The sequence below is a fragment of the Sprattus sprattus genome, assembly GCF_963457725.1.
Source record: "Sprattus sprattus genome assembly, chromosome: 8".
Taxonomy (NCBI): domain Eukaryota; kingdom Metazoa; phylum Chordata; class Actinopteri; order Clupeiformes; family Clupeidae; genus Sprattus; species Sprattus sprattus.
The window spans coordinates 33,766,029-33,791,028 of NC_137927.1; the positions used below are offsets into that span (position 1 = coordinate 33,766,029).

Here is a 25,000-nt window from a genome sequence, read left to right on the forward strand (position 1 = left end):
CTTCTCCGGGGATGGCTGGTGGAGAGGGTAACAGTTCGTGGTGTGGAAAGTTCAGAAGATGGCAACACAGTTCAGATGGTGCAGATAGCCAAACTATCTCAGGATCTCAGTCGTGATGACGATCTCCAGGTTTCCAGCCACGGGGTACATAGGATTTAAAGAACAAGAGCAGTATCAGTTGGGGGGAAGGCAATTGCTAGCCTTCAATCAATTTGTTAATCTAACACAGTTATGTTACTCTAGCACAGTTATGGCATGCTTTAATGCTAAACAACTAAACATTCATCTCGATTACAGTAAACACATTTATAGCAATAAGCAAGTGTGATTCTAATCTAGGAAGTTGTACCACCAAAAACCTATACCAACATCTCACCTGGACTGGTTCGAGAGGATAGAGGAGAAACCTGCACTTTAATTCCCTAATCTCCTTTTGCACTTTTGCAACTAAGCCCTCCGTTAAAATAAAAAATCCACAGAACAAATTAAAGTCTTCCCGCTATCTAACCTCCCTCTTCTCACCTACTCTGTAACACAGACGTGAAATTTTGCCAGTCCAGTGAATGTCAATCTCAGTCAGTTGGTGCATCAACTAATTTACAATGGCTTGCATGTATCCACTTTGTCTGAGATTGACATTCACTGGACTGGCAAAATTTCACGTCTGTGTTACAGAGTAGGTGAGAAGAGGGAGGTTAGATAGCGGGAAGACTTTAATTTGTTCTGTGGATTTTTTATTTTAATCGCGATCCTGTATACCTCGACTGTAAATCTATCCAAGCCTTCAGAAAACAATTGTCACAAACGGTTTCCAGTCTTAGAACCAGCTAATCCTAGAAACAGCCTTCACCCAACCAGGCCTAGTTTAGTTCAGGACACGTAAGCAACCGCTGTAGTCTAAACACAAGAACAAATTATACATCGACTTTCGAAGTAAAACTCCGAGCCTGACGTCCAACACCCTCTACAGAATACGGCGAGACTGATAGAGTTAGTGTGCACACAACCAAATAGCTATATCAAACAAACATTTATAACAAACACAGCATGTATCAGAGACCCCAGCGCTTGAATCACTGATACAGGTTAATCTTCAAAAATATCAGATCCTTGATGGTACAACATTTCCACTCTTTTTTGTTTTAACTGAATAGCAGTCTAAAAAAAAGAAAAGGCCAAACAGACTGAATTTAAACTAGTTCTTTAACTTCGTAATGGAGCAAAGTGAGGTCAGTGAACGTCACCTTGTTCCCAGGGGCCACGCCTTGGCAGTCAGCAGTCGGGCACGGCAGAGTCCTCCGTGGTGTCGGTGTTGGAGCGATCTTTCCGTCCGTCTGGCTGGGCCTACTTCAGGAATGCGCCGTCCTCGGGTCGTCAGGTAGTTCACAGGTCACGTCGCAACCAGTAGAAGCCGGGTTCTCGGCACCACTGTAAGATTCTCTCTATATTTAGTCTAATACTCTTAACTACAAAAGGTGGTTCTCGTTGGTTGTAGAGTGGAGTCTCAATCAAGGAAGCTGAGATGGTTCGGATCAGAGCCAAAGATATTTATTGTAGCAGACAAGAAATATCACTAAGTACTTTTCTGAGCCTAAGTATAACAGAGTTCTTTCAGGGCACACGCAAGCCTGCGTGGATCCGTCCTGGAGAGGAGATGGTGTCGTCTCTCGTGGTTCTTGCTCTGATCCCCGGGTTGCTCTGATCGACCTGAGTCTAGCGTGCAGCCCAATTTAACCAGTATAATTACGTAAGCCAAATAGAATGTATAACATCTCTACCAAAGGATTACACACACACACATATGAACACGTAAACAGTCTCATGAGCTCATTGATGCCCTTGCCCTTGGGCCTGATAGAATGGGCGCCTTTGAGGAATGCCACACAGCACACACACAGAGGGGCCTAAGCAGACATCTTATGGACACTGGAGCTGTTTCTCATAGAGAACCATATGATGTGGTACACTTATGGTAACCTATTAACCTTACAGGAATTCGGGGCCAAACTTACACTTTAAGATCTGTACATGAGAAATACACCAGAATCTAACAAACTCAAAGAGTATTCTTCCATCTGTCTCTGGTCAGCCTGTTTGACGTTTCGTTCTTATATCCTGTCATTGTGTGATTTCAGATGCGGGGAGACGTTGTGTTCTTATGTCCTGTCATTGTGTGATTTCATATCTCAAAGAGTATTCTTCCATCTGTCTCTGGTCAGCCTGGTTGACGTTGTGTTCTTATGTCCTGTCATTGTGTGATTTCAGATGCGGGGAGACGTTGTGTTCTTATGTCCTGTCATTGTGTGATTTCAGATGCAGGGAGACGTTGTGTTCTTATGTCCTGTCATTGTGTGATTTCAGATGCAGGGAGACGTTGTGTTCTTATGTCCTGTCATTGTGTGATTTCAGATGCGGGGAGACGTTGTGTTCTTATGTCCTGTCATTGTGTGATTTCAGATGTGGGGAGAGCGGTTCACGCGCCGGTGCGCATCACAGACAAGCTGCTGGAGCTCTTCAGGAGTAGAACAGAGTTCACCTTCATGGCCACGATACAACAGAAGCCGTCGACATCAGGAGTCCTGTTCTCCATTCACGAGTCTGAGCACAGGTAAGGGTTACATGTGTGTGAGTGTGTGTGTGTGTGTGTGTGTGTGTGTGTGTGTGTGTGTGTGTGTTCTCCATCCACAAGTCTGAGCACAGGTGATGGTTGTTATAACAAAAACAGATGTCTTTTTCTGTGGTAAATGTTTGTCATGGTCTCCAACCTTAACCAAAGACTGAAAGTGGATCTAGAGAAAAGTCTTTTTTGACTTAATGGGGCTCTGACTGTTTGTCTGGCGTTTCTCTGTCCTCATTCAGTATAGCTGGATGAAAGTGCCAGTGTGTGGGTGTTTGCAATCCTTTTTCAACTGTAGGATTTAGAGAAATAAACAGAGTCAATTAAAGTTCATGAGCAGGATGCCAAGCTAAATGTATTTGTTGTCAGCAATATTAATAGCAAATTAGGTTTTAGTGGTTCAGGCAGACAATGTACTGCTTGTCAAGAAAATGTTTTTTGTTTTTTAATGTTGTCATTGGCTTCAAACATTAATTTATAATACTGTTATGACATGGTCATTTATCGCCCACATTCCAACAGAGTTCTTTGATGGTTGTTATTGTACAAGTCCTGCCAGTTCTACCAATGTGTATTCATTTCAGTTGTCTGTATGCACTAAACATAATTTTACACCTAATGTCCAGCTGGTAAACAGTAAAGGGAATTATTATATGGCATTGACAGAACAAGTGTTCTGATTGGCTAATGCAGGGGTTTTCAACTGGTTTTGTCCCAGGGACCACCATTCTGACTAGAAAGTAATTTGCGGCCCACTGATGTGCCTGCATGCGTGTGCGTGTTTGTAACCGCCACTGCCACGCCCCCTCCCCCTCCACAGATATTCTACCTATAACATATTCTGCTCACATATTCAGCAAAATCTGGAAACATGTTGAAATATCAAAGCGAATTTATAAAAATAACTATTGTTAAATGAGCCAAGAATGTTTATAACTGAAACAACTGTTTGTAGCAGAATCAAATATTCTAAAAGTCCAACAACTGTCACCTTTTATCTATTTTAAGCAGATATGAGATTGCCAGACGTGTCAGCCAACAAGACAGCAAATCAATCTTGACTTACTTGCGTGACCTTGTTTAATTTTGGAACAAGCTGATGCAATGCATCACTAATCTTCATCCAGAACTGGAAATGCTGAGGAATGAGCGCCGGCTAACAACACTGATTAGCATTCTCTCTGCTGACAGTGGCAACTGAAAGAGTCGAGTGCTGGGTTGAAGCTGTGGAAGCCTGCAGTCTTTCACACATCAGTCAGTTTGTCTCTCAGACTCAACAGGGCTTGATTGACACTCACTGGCCCACATGGTACATAACAATAATGGAAAGGTTCAAAAGGTTTAAAAGGTTCAAAGCAAAGATGCACATTCCAAGAAAATAGCAAACTGCCTTGCATGTTTTTGTCTAAATTGACTCAAACGAGGCATCTGTGTCTGAGATGTTGTGTATGCTATGGAAGTTCCAAGCTGATTTCGCTCAGATAAATTAGTGATTGCTGCTTGTGGGCGGACCTTGCCTTTGCAACCTTTGCAACTTGCAGGCCAATCAAACTGTGCCCCACAAAGGTTTAAGGTTAGCAAAGGTTTGTTAATAGCTCAAAGGGATGCAGGTGTTTTCACCACATGACCTACACCTTCGCACCCAGCATGTGTTCAGTGTGTAGTAGGATCATGGGGGGTGGTGATGAAGCATAAAGGGTTTGGATTATATGTACATGCAAATGTGCCCCCCTACCTCCCACTGTAGTCTTACTCTGTTGATAACAGCGCTCATGCATCACAAGAGACCCCTTACCTTTCACAGTGGGGATCTGAAGCACACAACTGCTACAAGTACAGCCAGATCTAAAGTGAAATGCACACATTCTCCCCTCTGGCACATATTATTATTATTGTGTATGTTTAACACAGTGTGAGCCGTGTGCTCATGTTGCAGTGTGGAAGCACATATTATTATTATTATTGTGTACGTTTAACACAGTGTGAGCCGTGTGTTCAGGTCACAGTGTGGAGGCACACGCCTCTGCCACCAACGGCTCAGCAGAACAAAGGGCACTTCCTCGCTCAGGCAACATTTTGTAGCTCCGCTCTGCTCTGTTCCGATCCGCTCCACTCTCCCAGGAAAGAACGGAAGTGCCTCTGATGATCCGCCTCAAAAGCGCCTCCACCTCTGGCCTCTGCAGGTTTTTGGGAAAGTGTTTTGGAATTTGTGACACAAAAATGGGATACATGGCCATTTGTAATGATTTTTGAAGTTGAGTTATACGGAATATCGACTGTATGTTAGAAATAATTCTGTGTAAATTCCTAAAACATCCTTTTTATAGGAGCAAATGTTTTCACCACAAACATCCAAGCCATGTCTACTAGTGAATAGTCTATCCATGTTCAGTCTCTGGATTTTGGAGAGCTCTGTGGATTTGCTATATCCTTCTGAGCTAAAATGAGATTTCTGAGCTAAAAGCACCCTTTGATGTTCTTTATATACTTTTAATTTAATGTCTCTTGAAAAAGCACGTTCCCAGAGATCCCTGCTAATTCAGTGTTAATTGTTTAATATGAATGTAATCGCAGCACAGGAGGGTGCCTTGGTTACTATGGAAACTGTTGAAAAAGACAGAGGTCATTTGGTTAGGTGAAACATTTAAATTGAGCTTCATTCAACTCAACTGCACTCTAGGCGTTTATGAGTACAGACATAATCACAGAATCACTGTTCATTTTGTCAACTTGAAATAAGATGGAGATACGTAAATCTTACATAATCATACATAAGTCCATAAAATGACTTTTGATGCAATTTTTGTGTTCATTGTAATGTGAATTGTTGAATCCGAAATGAAACTTTAATTTCTTTGTCCTTAAAAGACATTTTGGTAAGGTTCCCAGAACTACCCACCTGATGTAACTGTAATCATCTAAGGCAGGCTCTGCGAATTGCAAAATCATTTTTCAGTGAGCTGTCTGATGGCATGTGTGCCTCTGCAGGCTGAGGTCTCACAGGCAGTGGCACCCGTGTTGTCCTCCTGGAGTGATTCAAGAAAAAGATTGATATTCCAAAGCCTCACCACAGCTGTGCTGCTATTCCTGGCCATCCCAGCAGGAACAGCAAAAAAATAAATAAATAAAAAGGCCATAGCTCTTAGGATGGATGGTAGATGTGTTCTTGAGACATGCCTCTGTAGTCCAGTTGTAGTTCAGATGGGCTGGCTCCCATGATGGTCCCCCTCTGATGACATGCCTCTGTAGTCCAGTTGTAGTTCAGATGGGCTGGCTCCCATGACGGTCCCGCTCTGATGACCCTGCCTCTGTAGTCCAGTTGTAGTTCAGATGGGCTGGTTCCCATGACGGTCCTGCTCTGATGACCCTGTCGCTGGCACAGCTATCTGCAGCGTGCGGCACTAAAGGCTCTTGATGGTGCTCTCCCCTGTTTGATACTCTTGGCCTCGTCTTTCAGCAGTCACGACTCACGACTGGCCAGGCTGCATTTTTCGTGGACCTTTTGTAATTATGTGTGAAATAGTTTCTATTTTCTGGGTCAATTACTTTGGTTTACATTTCTTTGCAAATACTGTAGAGAAATATGACAAAGATACAAAGATAAATGTCATTTTCTAAAGCTTCTCGTGGTATTCTGCTGCCACGTTCGTCTGTGTGACCATTAATATGGATGAGGGGTGTGTGGAGGTGCACCAATACACCATGATGGAGTGGCGGTAAAGACACAATCCCTTCATTCTAGCTCTTCATTTTCAACACACACACACACACACAGTGATAACACATCTTTGTGTCTATTTGTCACTGATGTACTTAGAAGCCTCTGTAATCTTTTACCGCAGGAAATGCTGGATGCCCTTTTTGTGTCTTCTATCCTCTGAAGCTTGTGGTTGTGTTTGTGTGTGTGTGTGTGTGTGTGTGTGTGTGTGTGTGTGTGTGTGTGTGTGTGTGTGTGATGTATGTGTCTTCTATCCTCTGAAGTCTCTCAATCCCGTGTCTGACTTGTTCTTCTCCGCAGCTACTTTGAGCTGGAGAGCAGTGGCGTGAGGGAGGAGCTGCGCTACCATTACCGCTTCAAAGGGAAGCCGCGCTCCGAGTCCTTCCCCTACCGGCTGGCCGACGGGCAGTGGCACAAGATCGCCCTGTCCATCAGCGCCTCCCATCTCATGATCCATGTCGACTGCAACAGGTAAGGGCAACATTGGCTATTGAAACGTGGTTGAAAGATGCACAATACAGATTCAGAGGGTTTTTACCCCCTCCTCCCAAATCTCCACTTGAGCTGAATGAATGACTTGGTCCTCCCTATTGCTTTGGGGATGCACAGTTGAGAAATAGCAAGTTGCAGTGCTTTGCAAAAAGGTGATTCATTTGATGCCCCAGGGAGATTAGTAATGGGTGTTTTTTTTAGCTGGCTCTGATAGTATGACTGCAGCAGTATTCCTATGGTCTTTAGTTAATTGCAGTATTGTATTGAGCCCCAAGTGTGCCAAATGTAACACACCTTATTCCATATAACACATTTTGAGGGCATTTATTTGTTATAAAACCATGTAACACCATAATGTACCATTTGTCCATGAAAAACACAAGCGTGTTAGTATTGTGTCCACAAAATATGTAGAGAGCAGACTTTTGTGCACAGAATACAAAATGGATGATTCATGTCACATACTGAATTGAATGTTGTGCTTCTCATTTTGTGGACAAAGGCTTAATGCACTTTTCATGCATAAAATGCATAAAAATACGTTTATTTCGACAAGGTGTGTAGTGCATTCAGCCTTTTGTTCTCTGATTTGAAAAAGGCTTTTGTTGGTACAGAAGTTGCAGCATTTGTCCAAAGCAATGGAAGTAGATGTTACATCTCGTGCTTCATCCTCTATCCTGTGTGTGTGTGTGTGTGTGTGTGTGTGTGTGTGTGTGTGTGTGTGTGTGCAATGGAAGTAGATGTTACATCTCCTGCTTCCTCCTCTAGCATGGAGACTTTGCTGAGAGTCGTGGATGTTTTTATTCATGTGAACAGGCACGCTGCACTTTGTAGATGTGACCCGTATGAGTCCAGGAATCCCCCTAGCAGTTTTAATGAATATTGAATCAGCCAGGAGCTCCCTTTGAAACTAATCACTTACATTTCCAAGATTGTTTCAAGCCACCCATCAGCCTCTCATTTGTTCCTTCCATTATGTTGCCCTCTTTAAATACACCTTTGGTTGAGGATTCCAGTGCGGTTTAAATACACCTTTGGTTGAGGATTCCAGTGTGGTTTAAATACACCTTTGGTTGAGGATTCCAGTGCGGTTTAAATACACCTTTGGTTGAGGATCCAGTGCGGTTTAAATACACCTTTGGTTGAGGATCCAGTGCGGTTTAAATACACCTTTGGTTGAGGATCCAGTGCGGTTTAAATACACCTTTGGTTGAGGATTCCAGTGCGGTTTAAATACACCTTTGGTTGAGGATTCCAGTGCGGTTTAAATACACCTTTGGTTGAGGATTCCAGTGCGGTTTAAATACACCTTTGGTTGAGGATTCCAGTGCGGTTTAAATACACCTTTGGTTGAGGATTCCAGTGCTAGTTTCAATCGGTGGTTCAAAATGGAACACAAAGGGCTGGATTTGTGCCGCCTCGCCTCCTCTGCCTGCCATTGAACAGCCAGTGCAGGGGCGACAGTGATGTAACCACCATAGCTGCACACACCTTTATGCCTCGATAATCCCTCCCATGCTAAGCCTGTGACGCCGAGTCTTTTCAGGTGCGGTGATATAAGCCTCGACACAAAAGGGGTGTGATATTTGGAGTGTTTCTTGCCTGCCAGGTTTATCAGCGGAGGAGCATGTGTCGCTGCGACTTGAGAAAACTGATTAGCCTCGTGGTGTTACGATGGGAAATATTTGTGTTCAGGATCGTATGCGTTTGTCAGACTCTGACAGCCTGCAGACAGTTATAGTGCACTGCTTCATGGCACACACACACAAACACACACATACACACACACACACACACACACACACACACACACACATACACACACACACACACACACACACACACACACACACACACACACACACACACACACATACACACACACATTCTGACAGCCTGCAGACGGTTTGAGTGCTGCTGCTTCATGGCACATTTCTGGAGGTGTTTGTGAAAAACACCTGCACTGGTCTTGAACTCTCACTCCCTCTGCCCCCTGTATGTTCAACCCACATGTTAATTGATGCATGCTTAGAACTGGTCCAATGGCTACACTGATTTGAAGCGTTAGTGAAACAGTGTAAACAGTGTTTAGCTCCAAATAGGGATTTTAAAGGTGTTTATCAATGTGTGTGGTTGCAGCTAGTAAGCACAAAAGCAATTTGAAGGTTGCTCTTTATTTGCCATATCCTTGCCGTTCAAAGGCGGTTTCTTTGTGGAAAGGACACAGCAAACCTCTAAAGCCCAGGAAAGCAGAGAGATAGATGGCAGTTTGTTGTGGTGTTTTCCCTAAAGCAGTGCAGATACATGACATGCATGTGAATGTTGCAAATACACTACAACTACAGTGTTACTGTGAGTACACTACAACTAGAGTGTTACTGTGAGTACACTACAACTAGAGTGTTACTGTGAGTACACTACAACTAGAGTGTCACTGTGAGTGCCATTTACTCATCCTTACATTCTCGGCCTCAATTGTTAATTGTAAAGTTGTGTTAGATGTTTGGTAACTGTCTCCATGGCTACATAGCATAAGGACAATGCCTTTTCTAGTTTCATAACTGCAGGCCTATAGCAAGAAAGGAAGCTATAATATGTCCTCCTTAGTCCCCCGGCGAGGAACAGAGAATGTACCATGCCGACTGAATGATTCTGCAGGTAATGTTAGAAAACAATGGCATGACAAGTGACAAGTTTAGAGTTAGTACATACAGTAGGGTTAGGGTTATGGTCTGTATACAAACAGACAGTATGCCTTTATAATGCCTCCCAGAACCTGTATGGACGGTGTGCATGTTGTATGTATTTATATATCCCTCATAGCTCCTGTTCAAAGGCATAATACGTTGTTGTTTTTGCGTTTTTGTTGATCGCTGGCCAAGTGTCATGTTATGATTTAATTATAATTCTGACTAATTATGAACATTTAGTTGAGTGCTTCGTAACTCATCTGCCGCAGATTTCTAAGCATCCAGTTTCTTCCTCCACAACATTGTCCTGCTCCAGTAAAGCTGTTTCAGGAGCAGTTCTCACCTCCTCTAATTTATATTCTCTCTCACTCACTCTCACTGTTTCACTCATGTGGGGCTTTAGACAAAATACACCTACAACAATCACTCTCTTTACATACACTCGTTTTATTATATTCTCTCTCACTCACTCTCACTGTTTCATTCATTTGGGGCTTTAGATAAAATACACCTACAACAATCACTCTCTTTACATACACTCGTTTTATTATATTCTCTCTCACTCACTCTCACTGTTTCAATCATTTGGGGCTTTAGACAGAATACACCTGCAACAAACGCTCTCTATACATACACTCTTTTATATGCTCTCTGAAGTTAGGAGCAAATATGGATAAGTGAATACACCTCAGAGAAAACTTGCATTTCTATTGACAGAAGGACAAAAGAAGAAGATAATTCTCTAAATCCTCTGAAGTCCCAGGTGGTCTCCCACATGGTTATTTATAAATGTTAAAGTAAACAAGTAAACAAACCCACGTAGGCTTGAGGTGCTGATTGAAATGTGCTTAAATGGTCTGGAATGCAATTATTGTAATTTTGATGGATTTTAATATATTGTATATTAAATATTATAAACATGGTAAATATGGTAATTGTATGCATATCTCATGCTGCAGGCTCTTTAATTACCTGAAGATTCAGCCGCTGTGGGACTCAATCCCATCTCTCTCGTCTTCATGTATAGGAGACTCCATCATCCACCATCTCACTTGTCTTTATTTGCACAGTGAAGATAGGTGTATCAGATAGCAGAGGATTAGTCAACATGTCCGACATGTTATGAAAGAATGCATGTAACTGAAATCAAGCATGGCATCGGCAGTATTCACACACATACATTAAAACACACCCTGCCTGCGCCCCACGGCCACGCACACAGCACACACACACACACACACACTCAAGCATGGCATAGACAGTATTCACACACATACATTAAAACACACCCTGCCTGCGCCCCACGGCCACACACACAGCACACACACACACACACACACACTCAAGCATGGCATAGACAGTATTCACACATACATTAAAACACACCCTGCCTGCGCCCCACGGCCACACACACAGCACACACACGCACACAGCACAAACACACACACTCAAGCATGGCATAGACAGTATTCACACATACATGTGACTCTTTGGATTAATGGACTGTAGAACAGTTTAGAACGACCTCATGCTAACACTGTAGATGAAGAAGAGGTCTAAAAGACTCGCAGCTAAAGCAGAACTGTTGGCTGTGCACTATGTGTTTTCCAGAAGGCTAGGCCAGCAAAGTGGGCTTCAAAGTGATCTTTTCAAACTGTTTGATATTTCATTACAGTAATTTCGTTTGAGCATTTTAGAAGTTTATTATTAATATATAAACTTTGGAAATATGAAATTTGATTCCTCCTGCAAGTATGAGGTCAGCTGCATGTGAAAGATTGTTCTTGTATCTTGGCAACCAGGAATACATTACCATTCCTTTGTCTATCTATGCTAGAAAAAAGAATGTCCTGTCATATAAATATATATATACTTTGGAAATTGGAAATTGACATTAGCCATTTTTTCTTTCATTGTCTGCTTGGAATTTGTCTTATACACATACTGTGGTGGAAAGATATTCAGAAAACTTTCATTCACGTACAAATACACACTGAATAAGCTTAAATGACTGTTTTGTCTGAGTAACAGCCTGTAATACATCCATTTCTTTTGATCCTGTGCTCTTTTAGCTGTCAGTTTCAACCCTCATTTGTGTTTGATTTGACACTGCAGGTGTTAACTTTCAGTCTTTCTAACCCAGCGTACTTGTGCGTGGGTGTTCCCAAGCTGAGTGCCAATGTGCGAGATGATAAAATATTGTGGAAATATAATGAATAACGCCGCAGTAATCTGCCATTCTCATGCTGATTGCTGCGCATTGATCTACAGCATGGCGCTCTGCAGTGTTGTGGCTGTGGGCCTGTGGTGTGTGTGTGTGTGTGTGTGTGTGTGTGTGTGTGTGTGTGGTGTGTGTGTGTGTGTGTGTGTGGTGTGTGTGTGTGTGTGTGGTGTGTGTGTGTGTGTGTGTGTGGTGTGTGTGTGTGTGTGTGTGTGTGTGTGGCTGTGGGCCTGTGGAGAAGGATGGGCTGTGGTAGGTGGTGACATGTACAATAAAGGCTGGGGCTGCTTCAGCTTAAAACGCCCCGATGGCTTCATGCACTCTCTTGATCATCCCTTGCACAAAGACCCATTTCTGATCTGTCCTAGAGCCAAGCACTGAGTCAAAGTTCTGTGGGATGAATAGAGTTTTGGAGTGCTTAACAGTGTTTAAAATGTTTAGGGTTATATAACACCGTAAGCATGCTCTCCCCCTCATGTTGTGGTCTCTTGGGTATCACGGCATTCATTTGAATAGTTTACCCAGTCTGACTTGTAAAATAGATACTTTTAAAGTTAATTAATACTGTGTTTGTGCTTGTGAGTGTGAGTGTGTGTGTGTGTGTGTGTGTTTGTGTGAGTGTGTGTGTGTGTGTGTGTGTGTGTGTGTGTGTGTGTGTGTGTGTGTGTGTGTGTGTGTGTGTGTGTGTGTTGTGTGTTTGTGTGTGTTTGTTTTTTGAGTGTATGGTCATTTCTCGGTGTCTTTGTTATCTGTGAACATCTTGATAAAGCACGCATCTCAGTTTGAAATGGTTATCTCCCAGTTAAGCCTGAAGACTCCATTACCCAAGTGTCCATGGGAATCAGCCTGCATTGTGGTCCTAATTTCAGATTGTTAATTAGAGTGATAGCCTTTGCTCTGCCTGTCACATGCATTGGCAGTTTCAGCAGGAGGCCCCTGCATAGGAGCTCTCTGAGGCAAGCCTCTGCAGGGAGATGAGCTGCAGGCTAGCAACGGCTATGGAAGGAAATAAGCTGGGCGCTCTATTAAACCCTAATATAACCTTATGAATTGCCTGGCAGGCAGGCATGCCTTTTTGGGGGGATTGTTTGGCCATAAACAATGGCAAATGGAGAAGTAATATAACATGAAGCAGGGACTGGGGATCTGTCCACAGGAAAAGAGGAACTTCTCTTTCATAGTGATGTGTTTCCCTCAGGGCTCTTTTTAAGTGGGCTCACAACAATCATTTGTTTGTGTTTGCCCCTTGTGTAACTACTAGATGCGTCTCCTAGTGTGCTGTGCAGTATACTGTAAACAATTCCCCCCTATTTCATCCAGTGTCTGTTTACAAATCCCCAAAACAACTTTAGTGTGAACATTATTGGTTTGAATTGCAAGATTCGGGTTTCATCAAACCATTTTCTGTTTTCTGTTTGAGACACATTGACATAAGATGTATAGCCTTACACAACACCTGTGTGGACAGTGTTTCAAACGATGTTAATGCTTGCCAGTTGATAGGGGCTACACTCAATGGCGAACAGCACGGATGTTTAAAGTAATCAGTGTAACTATCTGCAAGCATATTTGTGCAAACATTCTGTGGGAAGATACCTGTGGCAGATCCATTCCTATTACCAGTGTTTACTGGAGGAATTGATCTGAAATTCAAATGAGACGTCTGAGTCACGGCCCTTTGCTCTCTCTGCTCCCTCACGTCCTCGTCCGAAAAACACCCCTTGCGATTCCCAGAGAGTGTCCGCACAGTCCTCGACTCCAGTGGGAGGTAAACGGACGAGGCAAGCTCACTTGACCTGTGAGACAGCTCTCTCTCTCTCTGTACACAGTTCATGTACACAAGAGGCTGTTTAGAATATAATCAATGCAGGCCCTTGGCTGATGGATAAGTGTGTTGGTGGTGGTGGTGGTGGTGGTGGTGGTGGGGGTGGGGGGGGTGTGAGTGTGTGTGAGAGCACACAGTAGCCCAAATGATTTCCCATGTTGGGTCATTTACTCACCGAGCCCCAGAGGTAATGAGGAATTATTGACCGCTCTTGTCAACGATTCTGTCTCACCACCATTAACGCTTTTTATGTCTTCAAATTATGTTTCTGCTTTTAATGAGTGCATCCACAGGTTTATCCACAGGTTGGCAGTACATGCATTGCTTGTAAGAAAAACAGGACAGTTAAGAAGCGATGATGTTTGAACATGACACGATAGTGACTTCCAATAGTAGTCAATTATATGTATTTAATTATTAATGGGCTTGACACACAATACAAGGAGTCATACATAATTGATACTGTGCAACATGTTAACTGTAATTAACTGTCTTCCTGTTCGTGTACAGAGCTGCCACTTAAGAGTCAATAACTCAGCAACCTAGAGTAAAATATGTCTGACCAGCACCAAATAGTGTTTACAAAGTTCCATAGATCACAACATGTTGCTCTAGCCCTTGAGAAACCCCATTACACAGTAAGAACAAACCTTATACCCAAGCAAAATAAAAAATATAAAATTCTCACAGGTAATGCGAGGAGTGTTGTTCTTTAGTGTTTTAGTAGTTTTACCACCTACCTTTTTATATGTGTCTGCCAGTGTGCGAACATGTGGGTTAGAGAAAGCTTTAGTCTGGTGGGTGGTAGGGTCAGGTCACACTGTGTGTGCGTGTGTGTGTGTGTGTGTTCTTGCGATGTGTGTGTGTGTGTGTGTGTGTGTGTGTGTGTGTGTGTGTGTGTGTGTGTGTGTGTGTGTGTGTGTGTGTGTGTGTGTGTGTGTGTGTGTGTGTGTGTGTGTGTGTGTGTGTGGTAGGGTCAGGTCACAGTGTGTATGTGTGTGTGTGTGTGTATGTGTGTGTGTGTGTGTGTGTGTGTGTGTGTGTGTGTGTGTGTGTGTGTGTGTGTGTGTGGTAGGGTCATGTCACAGTGTTATTACACTGAATTATCATCCATTATGCACATGGCTGCTCGTTGCCCGACTACCCAGCATCAGCATGCAGGACGGCACGGCCCGCTCGTGATGCGGGAATTACACCCATCAAGCCTCCGTGAGTGTGTGTGTGTGTGTGTGTGTGTGTGTGTGTGTGTGTGTGTGTGTGTGTGTGTGTGTGTGGTTTACACCCATTAAGTCTCCGTGAGCAAGTTCGACAATATCCCCGGCTTGGCCACGAGGCACGTTTTCCCCCCAGATAACTTTCACGTGTTATGATCGTCCAGAAGTAGATTCGGCACTGCATTGTTGCCAAGGAAAGGCGTTATCCATTGTTCATTACTCAAAGCAGTGGGATATATAAACGTTCTCTTCACTTCCCTAACCGGGCTAACAGAGAGGAACAAGCAGCAGTCACAACTCCTGCGGACGGACATAATTAGGTGAAGAGGAGAGTCATTATGGGATAATGGAGCGTTAAATGAAATGAAAGCTCTGAAGTGAAGACAGACCTGAGTTTGCACATATCTCATCACTTTATCTCTCTCTCTCTCTCTCACATCTCTATCTCTCTCTCTCCCTCTCTCTCTCTCATATCTCATCACTTTATCTCTCTCTCTCTCTCCCCCATCTCTTGCTTCCCTTCTTCTCAGCGCCCCCCCCCCCCCCCCACACACACACACACACACACACACACACACCGCCCAATGACTTTTATGACAGCTCAATCAAGGGGCATGGAGCTTAGCTAGGGGAAAAAAGAAGCTCTGCTTTGAATAATACGATGTAAATTACATTATCACCACAACTGTCTGTACTTCTTGATTTCTGTCATATGACAATGTGAATAGATGTGAAAATACTTTTTGCTTTGAAGGCTGATACCAAAGCCTGGACACTGCTCTCTTAGTTCACATGATGTACCTTTGGATCTCAACCTAAATACCTATGTTGCTTCACTCCTTTTGGGATGAGGTTTGTGGGTATAGTTCTTTATTAACCTTTCCGTAATTGTTATTTTTCAACGTATTGCTGACATACAGTCTGTTCCTATTGTTCAGCCAGTAGAGAAAAGATGCCAGTAACAAGGCCATGGGTTAAATACCCAGACTCCAGGAAGCATACATGCTTATATGAATTTATATCTGTACAATACTGCAAGTTGCTTTGGATAAGAGAACCTGCTTATGGAATATAAATGTATTTGTAGTAAGTTGGAATGGGCCACCGATGTCTCTGAAATAGTTTTTAGATTTTTCATTTTATGATCCTTTCCTTATCATGCTCTTTTATTATCAGAGATGCATCAACATAGCTGAAATTGTTAGAAGATTTAAAACCTTTTTAGCATGTGTTACAGAGAGAGAGAGAGAGAGAGAGAGAGAGAGAGAGAGAGAGGAAGAGAGAGAGAGAGAGAGAGAAAGAGAGAAAGGGATGGGAGAGAGAGTGAGAGAGAGAGATAGAGAGAGAGCGAGAGAGAGAGAGGAAGAGAGAGAGAGAGGAAGAGAGAGAGAGAGAGAGAAAGAGAGAGAGGGGTGGGAGAGAGAGTGAGAGAGAGAGGAGAGAGAGAGAGCGAGAGAGAGAGGAAGAGAGAGAGAGAGAGAAAGAGAGAGAGGGGTGGGAGAGAGAGTGAGAGAGATAGAGAGAGAGCGAGAGAGAGAGAGGAAGAGAGAGAGAGGTGGGAGAGATTGAGAGAGAGAGAGAAAGAGAGAGATTATTCTATTCACGGCAGAGTTATTAAGTAATGCAAAACTGGGTCCCAACCAATTATAGTTGAAGAACTCTGACCTCTGTATTCGTACCCTGACTGACATACTCATCAGTGTCTGTTTTCCAGCGTCCCTTTGGCTCCTGCATCATGCATGAGGTCCAATCCAGCCCATTAGGCGTGTGTGTGTGTGTGTGTGTGTGTGTGTGTGTGTGTGTGTGTTAGGCGTGGCCCGAGGCCTCTGGATCAATACAGAGACTCAGCAGAACAACTAAAAGCGGATAAATGACTTTGGCCTACAGATAAAAAAGGAGCCACAAATGTGTCCCTTGATAAATGCCCTTCTCCATGATGGCGCTTAATAAAGGAAAACTTGAAATGTCAATGAAGGGTAAATTGAAATCCTTTCCTGCAATTGATTGTCTCTTGCTGAGACTGTACGCAGGGCAGAAAGGCTCCTGACCCCTTGAGCTTCCAGCTAGTGATTGACAAGTCAAGGGGAAGCAGCCAGCACCCAAGGATAACTATAAGAGTTCCATGCATGGTAAAAGGTGTTTCTAATTAAACTCATTAGAAAAGACCATTCAAAAAATAACAGTAACATGCAGTTTTATATTGGCTCCATAACACATGTAAATATGTAATACAGACAGACTCTGTTTTGACACCTGTTTAAGTCCTAAACTCTGATAATCCATACGCAGGAGCTGATGCTAAAAAGCTAGGTTCAGATCCGTATAGCCTGGACTAAATAGGGTTAGGGTTAGGGTTCAGATCCTATATAGGGTGAATCACCCTGGGTGATATAGGTTCAGATCCTTATAGCCTGGACTATATAGGGTGATATTAGGGTTAGGGTTAGGGTTCAGATCCGTATAGATATTAGGGTTAGAGTTAGGGTTCAGATCCGTATAGCCTGGACTGTATAGGGTGATATAAGGGTTAGGGTTAGGGTTCAGATCCGTATAGCCTGGACTGTATAGGGTGATATAAGGTCAGCCATTGGCTTCCCTGGGGCCATGCGGCATGTTTCTGCAGTCAGAATCAAAAGCCTTGTATATTGTATCCTCCTTATTAGCCTGAAGTCTATTTCCTAAAGATGGTTCATAGCTCATCTGAATAGACCCAGAATGTTTAATCAGTTGTAGGCTGTCAGGCCAGTAGGAGACAGGATGGTAAAGCAGGATTCATTTCGAGAACATTTTATTTTCCGCTTATGGATTGCAATTTAAATTATACTATTGTCTTCTCATTTGACAGGCTATTGTGGTTGTTTTACACTCAGCTCTGAACTTTATCTGTACAGGTGAATAGGGAGAGAATCGTTTTAGTGAAAATGAGCGTCAGAGAGTCAGAACGTAATTTTTCTTAAAATGAATGCTTTCCCATTTGATTTTATCGAGTCAGTCAATTTCGAGGCTGTCTGTGAACATCCTGGATTATGTTTTCGGTTCTGCACTGCTGTCTTTTTTTTTTTGCAATCAGGATCAGCAAGGGAAGTGACAATGTGTTTTAGAGCAGTGTGTGTGTGTGTGGGTGTGTGTGTGTGTGTGTGTGTGTGTCTCAGGATCAGCAAGGGAAGTGACAATGTGTTTTAGAGCAGAAGGAAATGCAGCCACAGAAAGGAATTATGGCGAGTCTGCGCTCTCCCGGTGTGTGTGTGTGTGTGTGTGTGTGTGTGTGTGTGTGTGTGTGTGTGTGTGGCTTCAGTCGACACCATTGCCAGGTCTGTCAGCCCTGCTTTTTGTTCATGAGCTGATAAAATCCTTTCATGATAACGGCACGCTTGCATTTCTGGTGGCGTTACAGAGAGATTGCCAGATATCCTTTAGCGAGATGTGATTGCACGCCGACTCTAAGTGTGTTCACACACACACACACACACCTCGAGCAAGATGTGATTGCACGCCGACTCTAAGTGTGTTCACACACACACACACACATGGAGCGAGATGTGATTGCACGCCGACTCTAAGTGTGTTCACACACACACACACACACCTGGAGCAAGATGTGATTGCACGCCGACTCTAAGTGTGTTCACACACACACACACACACCTGGAGCAAGATGTGATTGCACGCCGACTCTAAGTGTGTTCACACACACACACACACACCTCGAGCAAGATGTGATTGCACGCCGTCTCTAAGTGTGTTCTAAAGTTGGCATCCACTGCAGGAGGGCAGGATAAGGAGAGTGCTTGGAGTGGCGAGAGAAAAAGATTCATTTGATGTGTGTTTCACTAGTCAGGCACCTGTTGATGTGTGTTTGGTGTGTGTGCGTGCGTGTGTGTGTGTGTGTGTTTCACTAGTCAGGCACCTGTTTCATGGGAACATTTCTGTCCAGCACTGGTGCACTTTTCTTTGTTTTTCTAGGTAGATTATTTTTGTCTTGTATTTTTGCATTGTATGACATGATGGCAATGCTACTTTAGCACAAAGGTGACGTATGATAGGATCTGATCACGTTAACAGTCGGTCTCAGCCTCTCTGTGTGGCCTAATGGGGTGGCAAGTGTTATTTCTCTCAGCCGCGTTGCTCATGTTATTTCCCATTATTAGGGATGAGAACCTTTACGATTTTAACGATTCCGGTTCCTTATCGATTCCTGCTTATCGATTCGATTCCTTATCGATTCTCTTATCGATTCTTATTGGGTAAGGGGTGAAAAAAGAGCACAAACGGGTTTTTTACATTAATGTTCTTTTATATACATTTCTAGAATGCTGCACACACCATAAACAGAATGTTTACATAAATAACCAAAAACTTTTATTAAAAAACAGACATTCTTGCCACTAAATATAAAACAACAATATTTAAATGCATATGTGGTGAGAGTGTCAACTCTAAAGCTATACATTGACATTGCAGAGCACTGTTGATTGCTATTTCACTCATCTATCTATACTGTATAGATGAGTGTATGAGTGAATGAGTGAAAAAGCAAACAACCCCTATACAACCCTTCCTCTGCTACCTACTGATCTTTCTTTTCCAGAGCAGATATACCTCAGGAAATGTCTCATAATTGTTGGAACATTACAATGCATCCAGGTTTAGTTTAAGTTAGTCCAATCTAAACCCCTCCCTCATTGCACTCTTGAGATAAACTAAATCTGGCAATAAAATGGCACTAACAAAATCGTTGAATTGTCTGATCTGACATGAAGCCCTTGTTATTGAGTAAACTGAAGGACTGTATATTTTCTTGTAGGTTGCTTGGTTGTATGGCTAATTGCGAACTATTATGCTTAACGCTTCTAATAGCAATGTAGAACCCACTACAAACACAATAACGTACTGAATCATACTTACTTGTATCATGCACACAATGCCTCACATACGTATTTGAACAAAGATGATTCGCAAACTAGGCACTCAGTATATTTAAAACTTATAACTATTGCTGCCACTGAATTGAAAGAGAAACGTATCCATATCTAGGGAGCTGCACGCGTTGCTAGGCAACGCCATTATTAACGGAGTCTTTTGCGTTTCATCCCTGACTTACCAAGTCAAGGTAAAGTCCTCAAAATGTTTTATCATAACGGTGTTACTCGTGTGTTATCAGCAAACTTTCTAGAACCAACAGAGGGGAGGCAAGCACTGCCTCTGCCTCAAGCCAACGGCTGAAAATAGAAGATTCTACAGCTAAACTAGCCTACGTTATATGACAATGTCCAACATCGCCCATTCTGTTAAGCAATTAAATGCTAAGTTTAGTTATGGTTAACACGACAACGCAAACGTTTGCTGATAACACACGAGTAACACCGTTATGATGAAACATTTTGAGGAGTTTACCTTAAGGATGAAGCGCCGTCGTAAGTTAGTCAAAAACATGACAATCTTGTAATTTAATACCATGTTGTGTGCTCAAGTGCTTATTCATAGTAGATGTACCTCCTCCCTTTGACGAAATACATGTTGTACAGACGTTACAAGTGACCATGTTTGCATTTGTTCGAGTGAAATAAAGCCACACTTTAGATCGCTTCTGTCTAGTTGCCATTTCTGCTGCGGTCTGATTTTTTAAAGGAAGAGTTCGCGCATGCGCAAACGGCACAGAGGTCCGTTTACAGACCCGGTTTTGAATTTGGCTAACGATTCCAAAGATTCGGCTCATTAGGAACCGGTTCTAAACAAGAACCGGGTTTCGGTTCCCATCCCTACCCATTATACAAGCGTCCAGAAAGATAGCAGCCACCAGAATATGCCCAAATGAAATGGAAACATGCTGCTGCCAGCAGATGAACGGGTCAGCTCATATATGTCATCCCCTGCAGACTCTCTCTTCCACATTATTCATGAACACACACATAAATCTCTCTTTAGTCCAGACCATTTCTCTTTTTGTTCGCCTATGCTGTCTTCAAAGCAGCTCCGACTCACACCATGGCAGCCTGGAACCTCGAAGTGATGTGGATTTTGCACAGAGTGTGGGGGTGGTGGTGTGTGTGTGTGTGTGTGTGTGTGTGTGTGTGTGTGTGTGTGTGTGTGTGTGTGTGTGTGTGTGTGTGTGTGTGTGTGTGTGTGTGTGTGTCTGTAATTACAACCCAACAGACTTTAGGGAGATCAGTCAGAGCTGAGCTCAAAAGTGCTGCTCTCCCGACACACTATGGTCATGTAAATAACCGTACGGAGGATCAAAATCCCACTGGTGTTAGTGGAAAGAGGAAAATGAGGATTATGCGAAGCAACAAGTGTGGAAAATCCAGTGTTATCTCCCTTGTTGTCAGACATGCGCCTGGTGCATATATAATTGTTACAGCAGCTAGAGGAGAGACATGTTGTTGGAAGTTGGAACCAAATTAGCAGGAACAGTTTCAGGCTTCAGAGTGTGTTCCGTGGTGTTCAGTTGAGCTGGCCCCTGAGGCCCCTCTGAAACACTGTGGTGTTGAGCTGTTGAGCTGTTGAGCTGTTGAGCGTGCACCTGTGCTCCTTTGGGGCCTTGCACACACTGTGCTGTTGAGCTGTTGAGCTGTTGAGCTGTTGAGCTGTTGAGCCGTGCACACACTGTGTAAAAGCAATCACAGGTGTGTGTCTCTTCCTCTCCCTCTCCCATGAGCTCCATCTGTATCCAGGAGGCTGTTATTATTCACAGCCATAAGTGTTATTTCCAGAGCCAAAGATGGAGATTTATTCCTCCATAACATGCTGTACCAGCTCTCCGGATCCATTTGCACCTAATGCAGCGTGGTTGGCAGTGTGTGTGTCCGCACATGTGTGTGTGTGCACGTTGTTGGCAGTGCCGTTCTTTATTATTCCCGCCGCCCGCTCCATTCCCTCCATTTTCATTTCAAGAGGGATATGATGCCATCGCAACCTTTCTCTATCACTCACTGGGAATCTAGGTCCAAAGCAGGAAACACGAAAGGTTAACTGCAGGAATGTTAAAATAGACTTGGCCCCGTTTCAGGAGTTATGAATGAAACTCCTGCTGCCTCTCTCTCTCTCTCTCTCTCTCTTCCTCTCTCTCTCTCCTTCTCCCTCTCTCTTACACTGTTTGTTTTTGCCCCGGTCTTTAATTCTCCCATGGTCTGTCCTCTCCCACTTTCCACACGTGACAGAGTGTGGCTCTCTTGACCTTACCAGCATATTGTTGTTTCTCCTCATTTATTAGCTGCTTATTAAACAGTGTGTGTGTGTGTGTGTGTGTGTGTGTGTGTGTGTGTGTTTGTGTGTGTGTGTGTGTGTGTGTGTGTGTGTGTGTGTGTGTGTGTGTGTGTGTGTGTGTGTGTTTGTGTGTGTGTGTTATCTGCTTATTAAACAGTATAACTGTGGAACAGAAGCCTCTCATGGATGCAGGTTTGGTTCAGGGCCAGGTACAAACAAGCTTCACTGAGTAAACAACCAGTTGGACTGAGCGTGGTAAACACTGAGAAGTGCCTTGCCATAGGCCTGCTAATATTATGCATCGTTAATGTTTGCCACCGTCTCTTTGTTGTAATCCTAATGAAAGGCTGCTGATGTATGCAGTAATGTAGATATGAAAGTACACAACACAGCGTTTGATGACAATGAGCAGAGTCTGCTGTATACTTCAGCAAATAGTCTTCTGTTAATTAGCATACAGACAGCCTTTTTTTAAATAGTAAGTCTCTTACAATGCAATTAGTGGAGGTTTGATGAGAGGTGTGGAACAGGTATGGAAAATGGACAAGCAGAGAAAGATTCTTTCAATGTTTAGAGAGTGTCTTTCGCTTCAGAACACACTCACTGATAACCACCACCATGTTTTTAAGCCTGTATCCAGGGGTGTAGGGGTAAATGCTGTTTACTCACCTTTTTAATTACAAAACACTGTTTACTAACCTTTCCCTGACCATTTACTCACTCATCATGCATCAAAAAGTTGGAGTCAAAAATTCCAACAATTCCTGGCACACACCAACTGGCACACACACCCTTTCTCCCTCGTCTTTCCTCAGCAACAACGCAGTCACTGCTCGCATGCAAGTAAAGAAAGTTGCTGCGGCGTGCATGCAGACAAACACACTCGGACATCACACAGACAACCCTAAAAAAAACATGGATAGGGGTTGTAAATGGTAAATGGGCAGAGTAGTTCTCTATTGTCCAGTAATTAATATAACATTTATTTATTTATCGCATATTTATTTATCGTTATTATCGAATAATGTAGCCTGATGCTCAAGCATGCTTTTTACAATATAGTTAGCCGGCTAACATAACATTAACTAGAAAACTTCTCTGAGTCAATGGAAACGTATGCATTGAACTCCCATTTCTACTTGAGCTCACTGGATAAGAACTGATCTCTTTCCACACTGAATGTACTTTGTGTAGAGAGATGGAGGCAGACAATAGACAAAGACAAAGACACAGCAAGTTGAAAATGAGAGGAACAGTGAAGGCACCAAAAAATGGTTTGTGTCGCACGCAACACGCTTGCCTACATGGTGGGTTGATGAGAGGTTACATTGTGTTTTTAAACATTCAAATATCACAATGTAGGCTTAGATTGAATAAAGTTGTGGGAACTGGTAAAAGTAAGAGGCTTAACATCACTGTTGTTTCAGTAATGGAAGTGAACAGAGGGCATTCTCCTTGGGAGATGGGGAGCTCTGGTGCCGAGCGTGCAAGTGCTACTGTGTAGGTGGCAGTGGGTGCACTACTGTGAAACTGCGTGTGTGTGTGTGTGTGTGTGTGTGTGTGTGTGTGTGTGTGTGTGTGTGTGTGTGTGTGTTTGTGAGTGTGTGTGTATGTGTGTGTGTGTGTGTGTGTGTGTGTGTGTGTGTGGGGGGGGGGGGGTCCATATGATGACAGAACAGTCCAAATAGTTAAACTGCATAAAGCACTTCAGCCAGTAGGCAGGTACAGAAACACGTGGGTCAGGTCCCATTTGATGGTTAAACTGCTGAAAGCACTTCAGCCAGGAGACAGGTACAAAAACACTTAGCGAACATCAAGCTGCCAAATGTGCTCACGGAGAGAGTGTAGCATTATCCCCGCCTACCAATCCACCTTTGCCATAACTTTTGAAACTTCTACTCCGTGGGTAATATAGAGAGATACATACAGGCTCCAACTAACTGGCCTGAGATCAGTTGTTTCTCCAGAACCATTTCACTGTTGAGTTCAGAATGACTCTAGTGAAGTGAATACACTCAGGGCCTGATTTACTAACAGGATTGCGCCCATTTCTGGCGTAAAATAGCGGTCGTAAACATCAAACGGTATTTACTAACAGGGCGCAGCGCATATTAACGCTTTGTGAGTGTGGACGGGGAGGACACAGAAAGGTGGGTGGAAACATGCGCAAATATTTGGGAGGAGCGAAGATAAGTGCGCTTATGATGTATTGCGGGGTATTTACTAAACTGCCTGGCAAGCGCACCTCTCCGATTTGCGCGCTAATTCTCCGCCTCATAAAAGCACGTCTTAACCAGGAAGCGCATTTTCATTGAGTCTGAAAACGTTGATATGGCAGCAGTGATAAGAGAAAGGCGAAGAAAGAAGACAGAGACAGCGCACAGAAATAATTTTTTCAACTCGTATAACACATTTTCAGTTAAATTAACCACAAATCATTAGACGGTACAGGTTAACCAGCCACGCAATTACTGAACCAGATCAGAGACGAAATCTAACCCTCCAACCGGAGATCACATTCCATTCAATCAGTTGGTAAACATTGCAAATATTGGCACCGGATCATTTCAAACAGTTATAGTATCAGCAGTTGATACAGTATATCTCAGCCTTCACTTTCGCCAAATATTCACACAGGTACTCGACGCATTGCAAACTTTCCGAACGTAATATGAACCATTGATTGCACCCACGTCCATATATATTGTAGTGAACCCATGTCCCTTGTAGAAATGATTAATCTCGCCATGTACACATCTATATTGTTATAATAGACAGTTTATGCATTAATGCCACCAATAGCATATTCTTTATAATCGTGTTCTTTTAAACATCTTGCTGTAGAACACCCCACCTATTCTTTACATCAAGGATATATACTGTGTATGGTAACATCCACACAGCCAAGCAGTACTACAGAAGAACAATTCAGTACGATGCACTAACTCCCAGGAGAAACACATGGGGCCCTATCTTGCACCCAGCGCAATTGACATTGTCACCGACGCATGTATCAT

The 25,000-nt window shown here is 43.2% G+C and overlaps 1 protein-coding gene across 1 annotated transcript in view; it reads left to right on the plus strand.

Moving 5' to 3' along the window:
• Window positions 1-25,000, plus strand: part of LOC308369658 (protein kinase C-binding protein NELL1-like) — a gene marked incomplete at both ends in the record, with an annotated part of 172,183 nt that overhangs the window by 24,652 nt on the left and 122,531 nt on the right. The window contains 2 exons of the mRNA XM_080844162.1: window positions 2,458-2,608; window positions 6,636-6,806. Of these exons, the coding sequence (XP_080700288.1) occupies window positions 2,458-2,608; window positions 6,636-6,806 (322 nt within the window). The remainder of the gene's footprint in view (window positions 1-2,457; window positions 2,609-6,635; window positions 6,807-25,000) is intronic.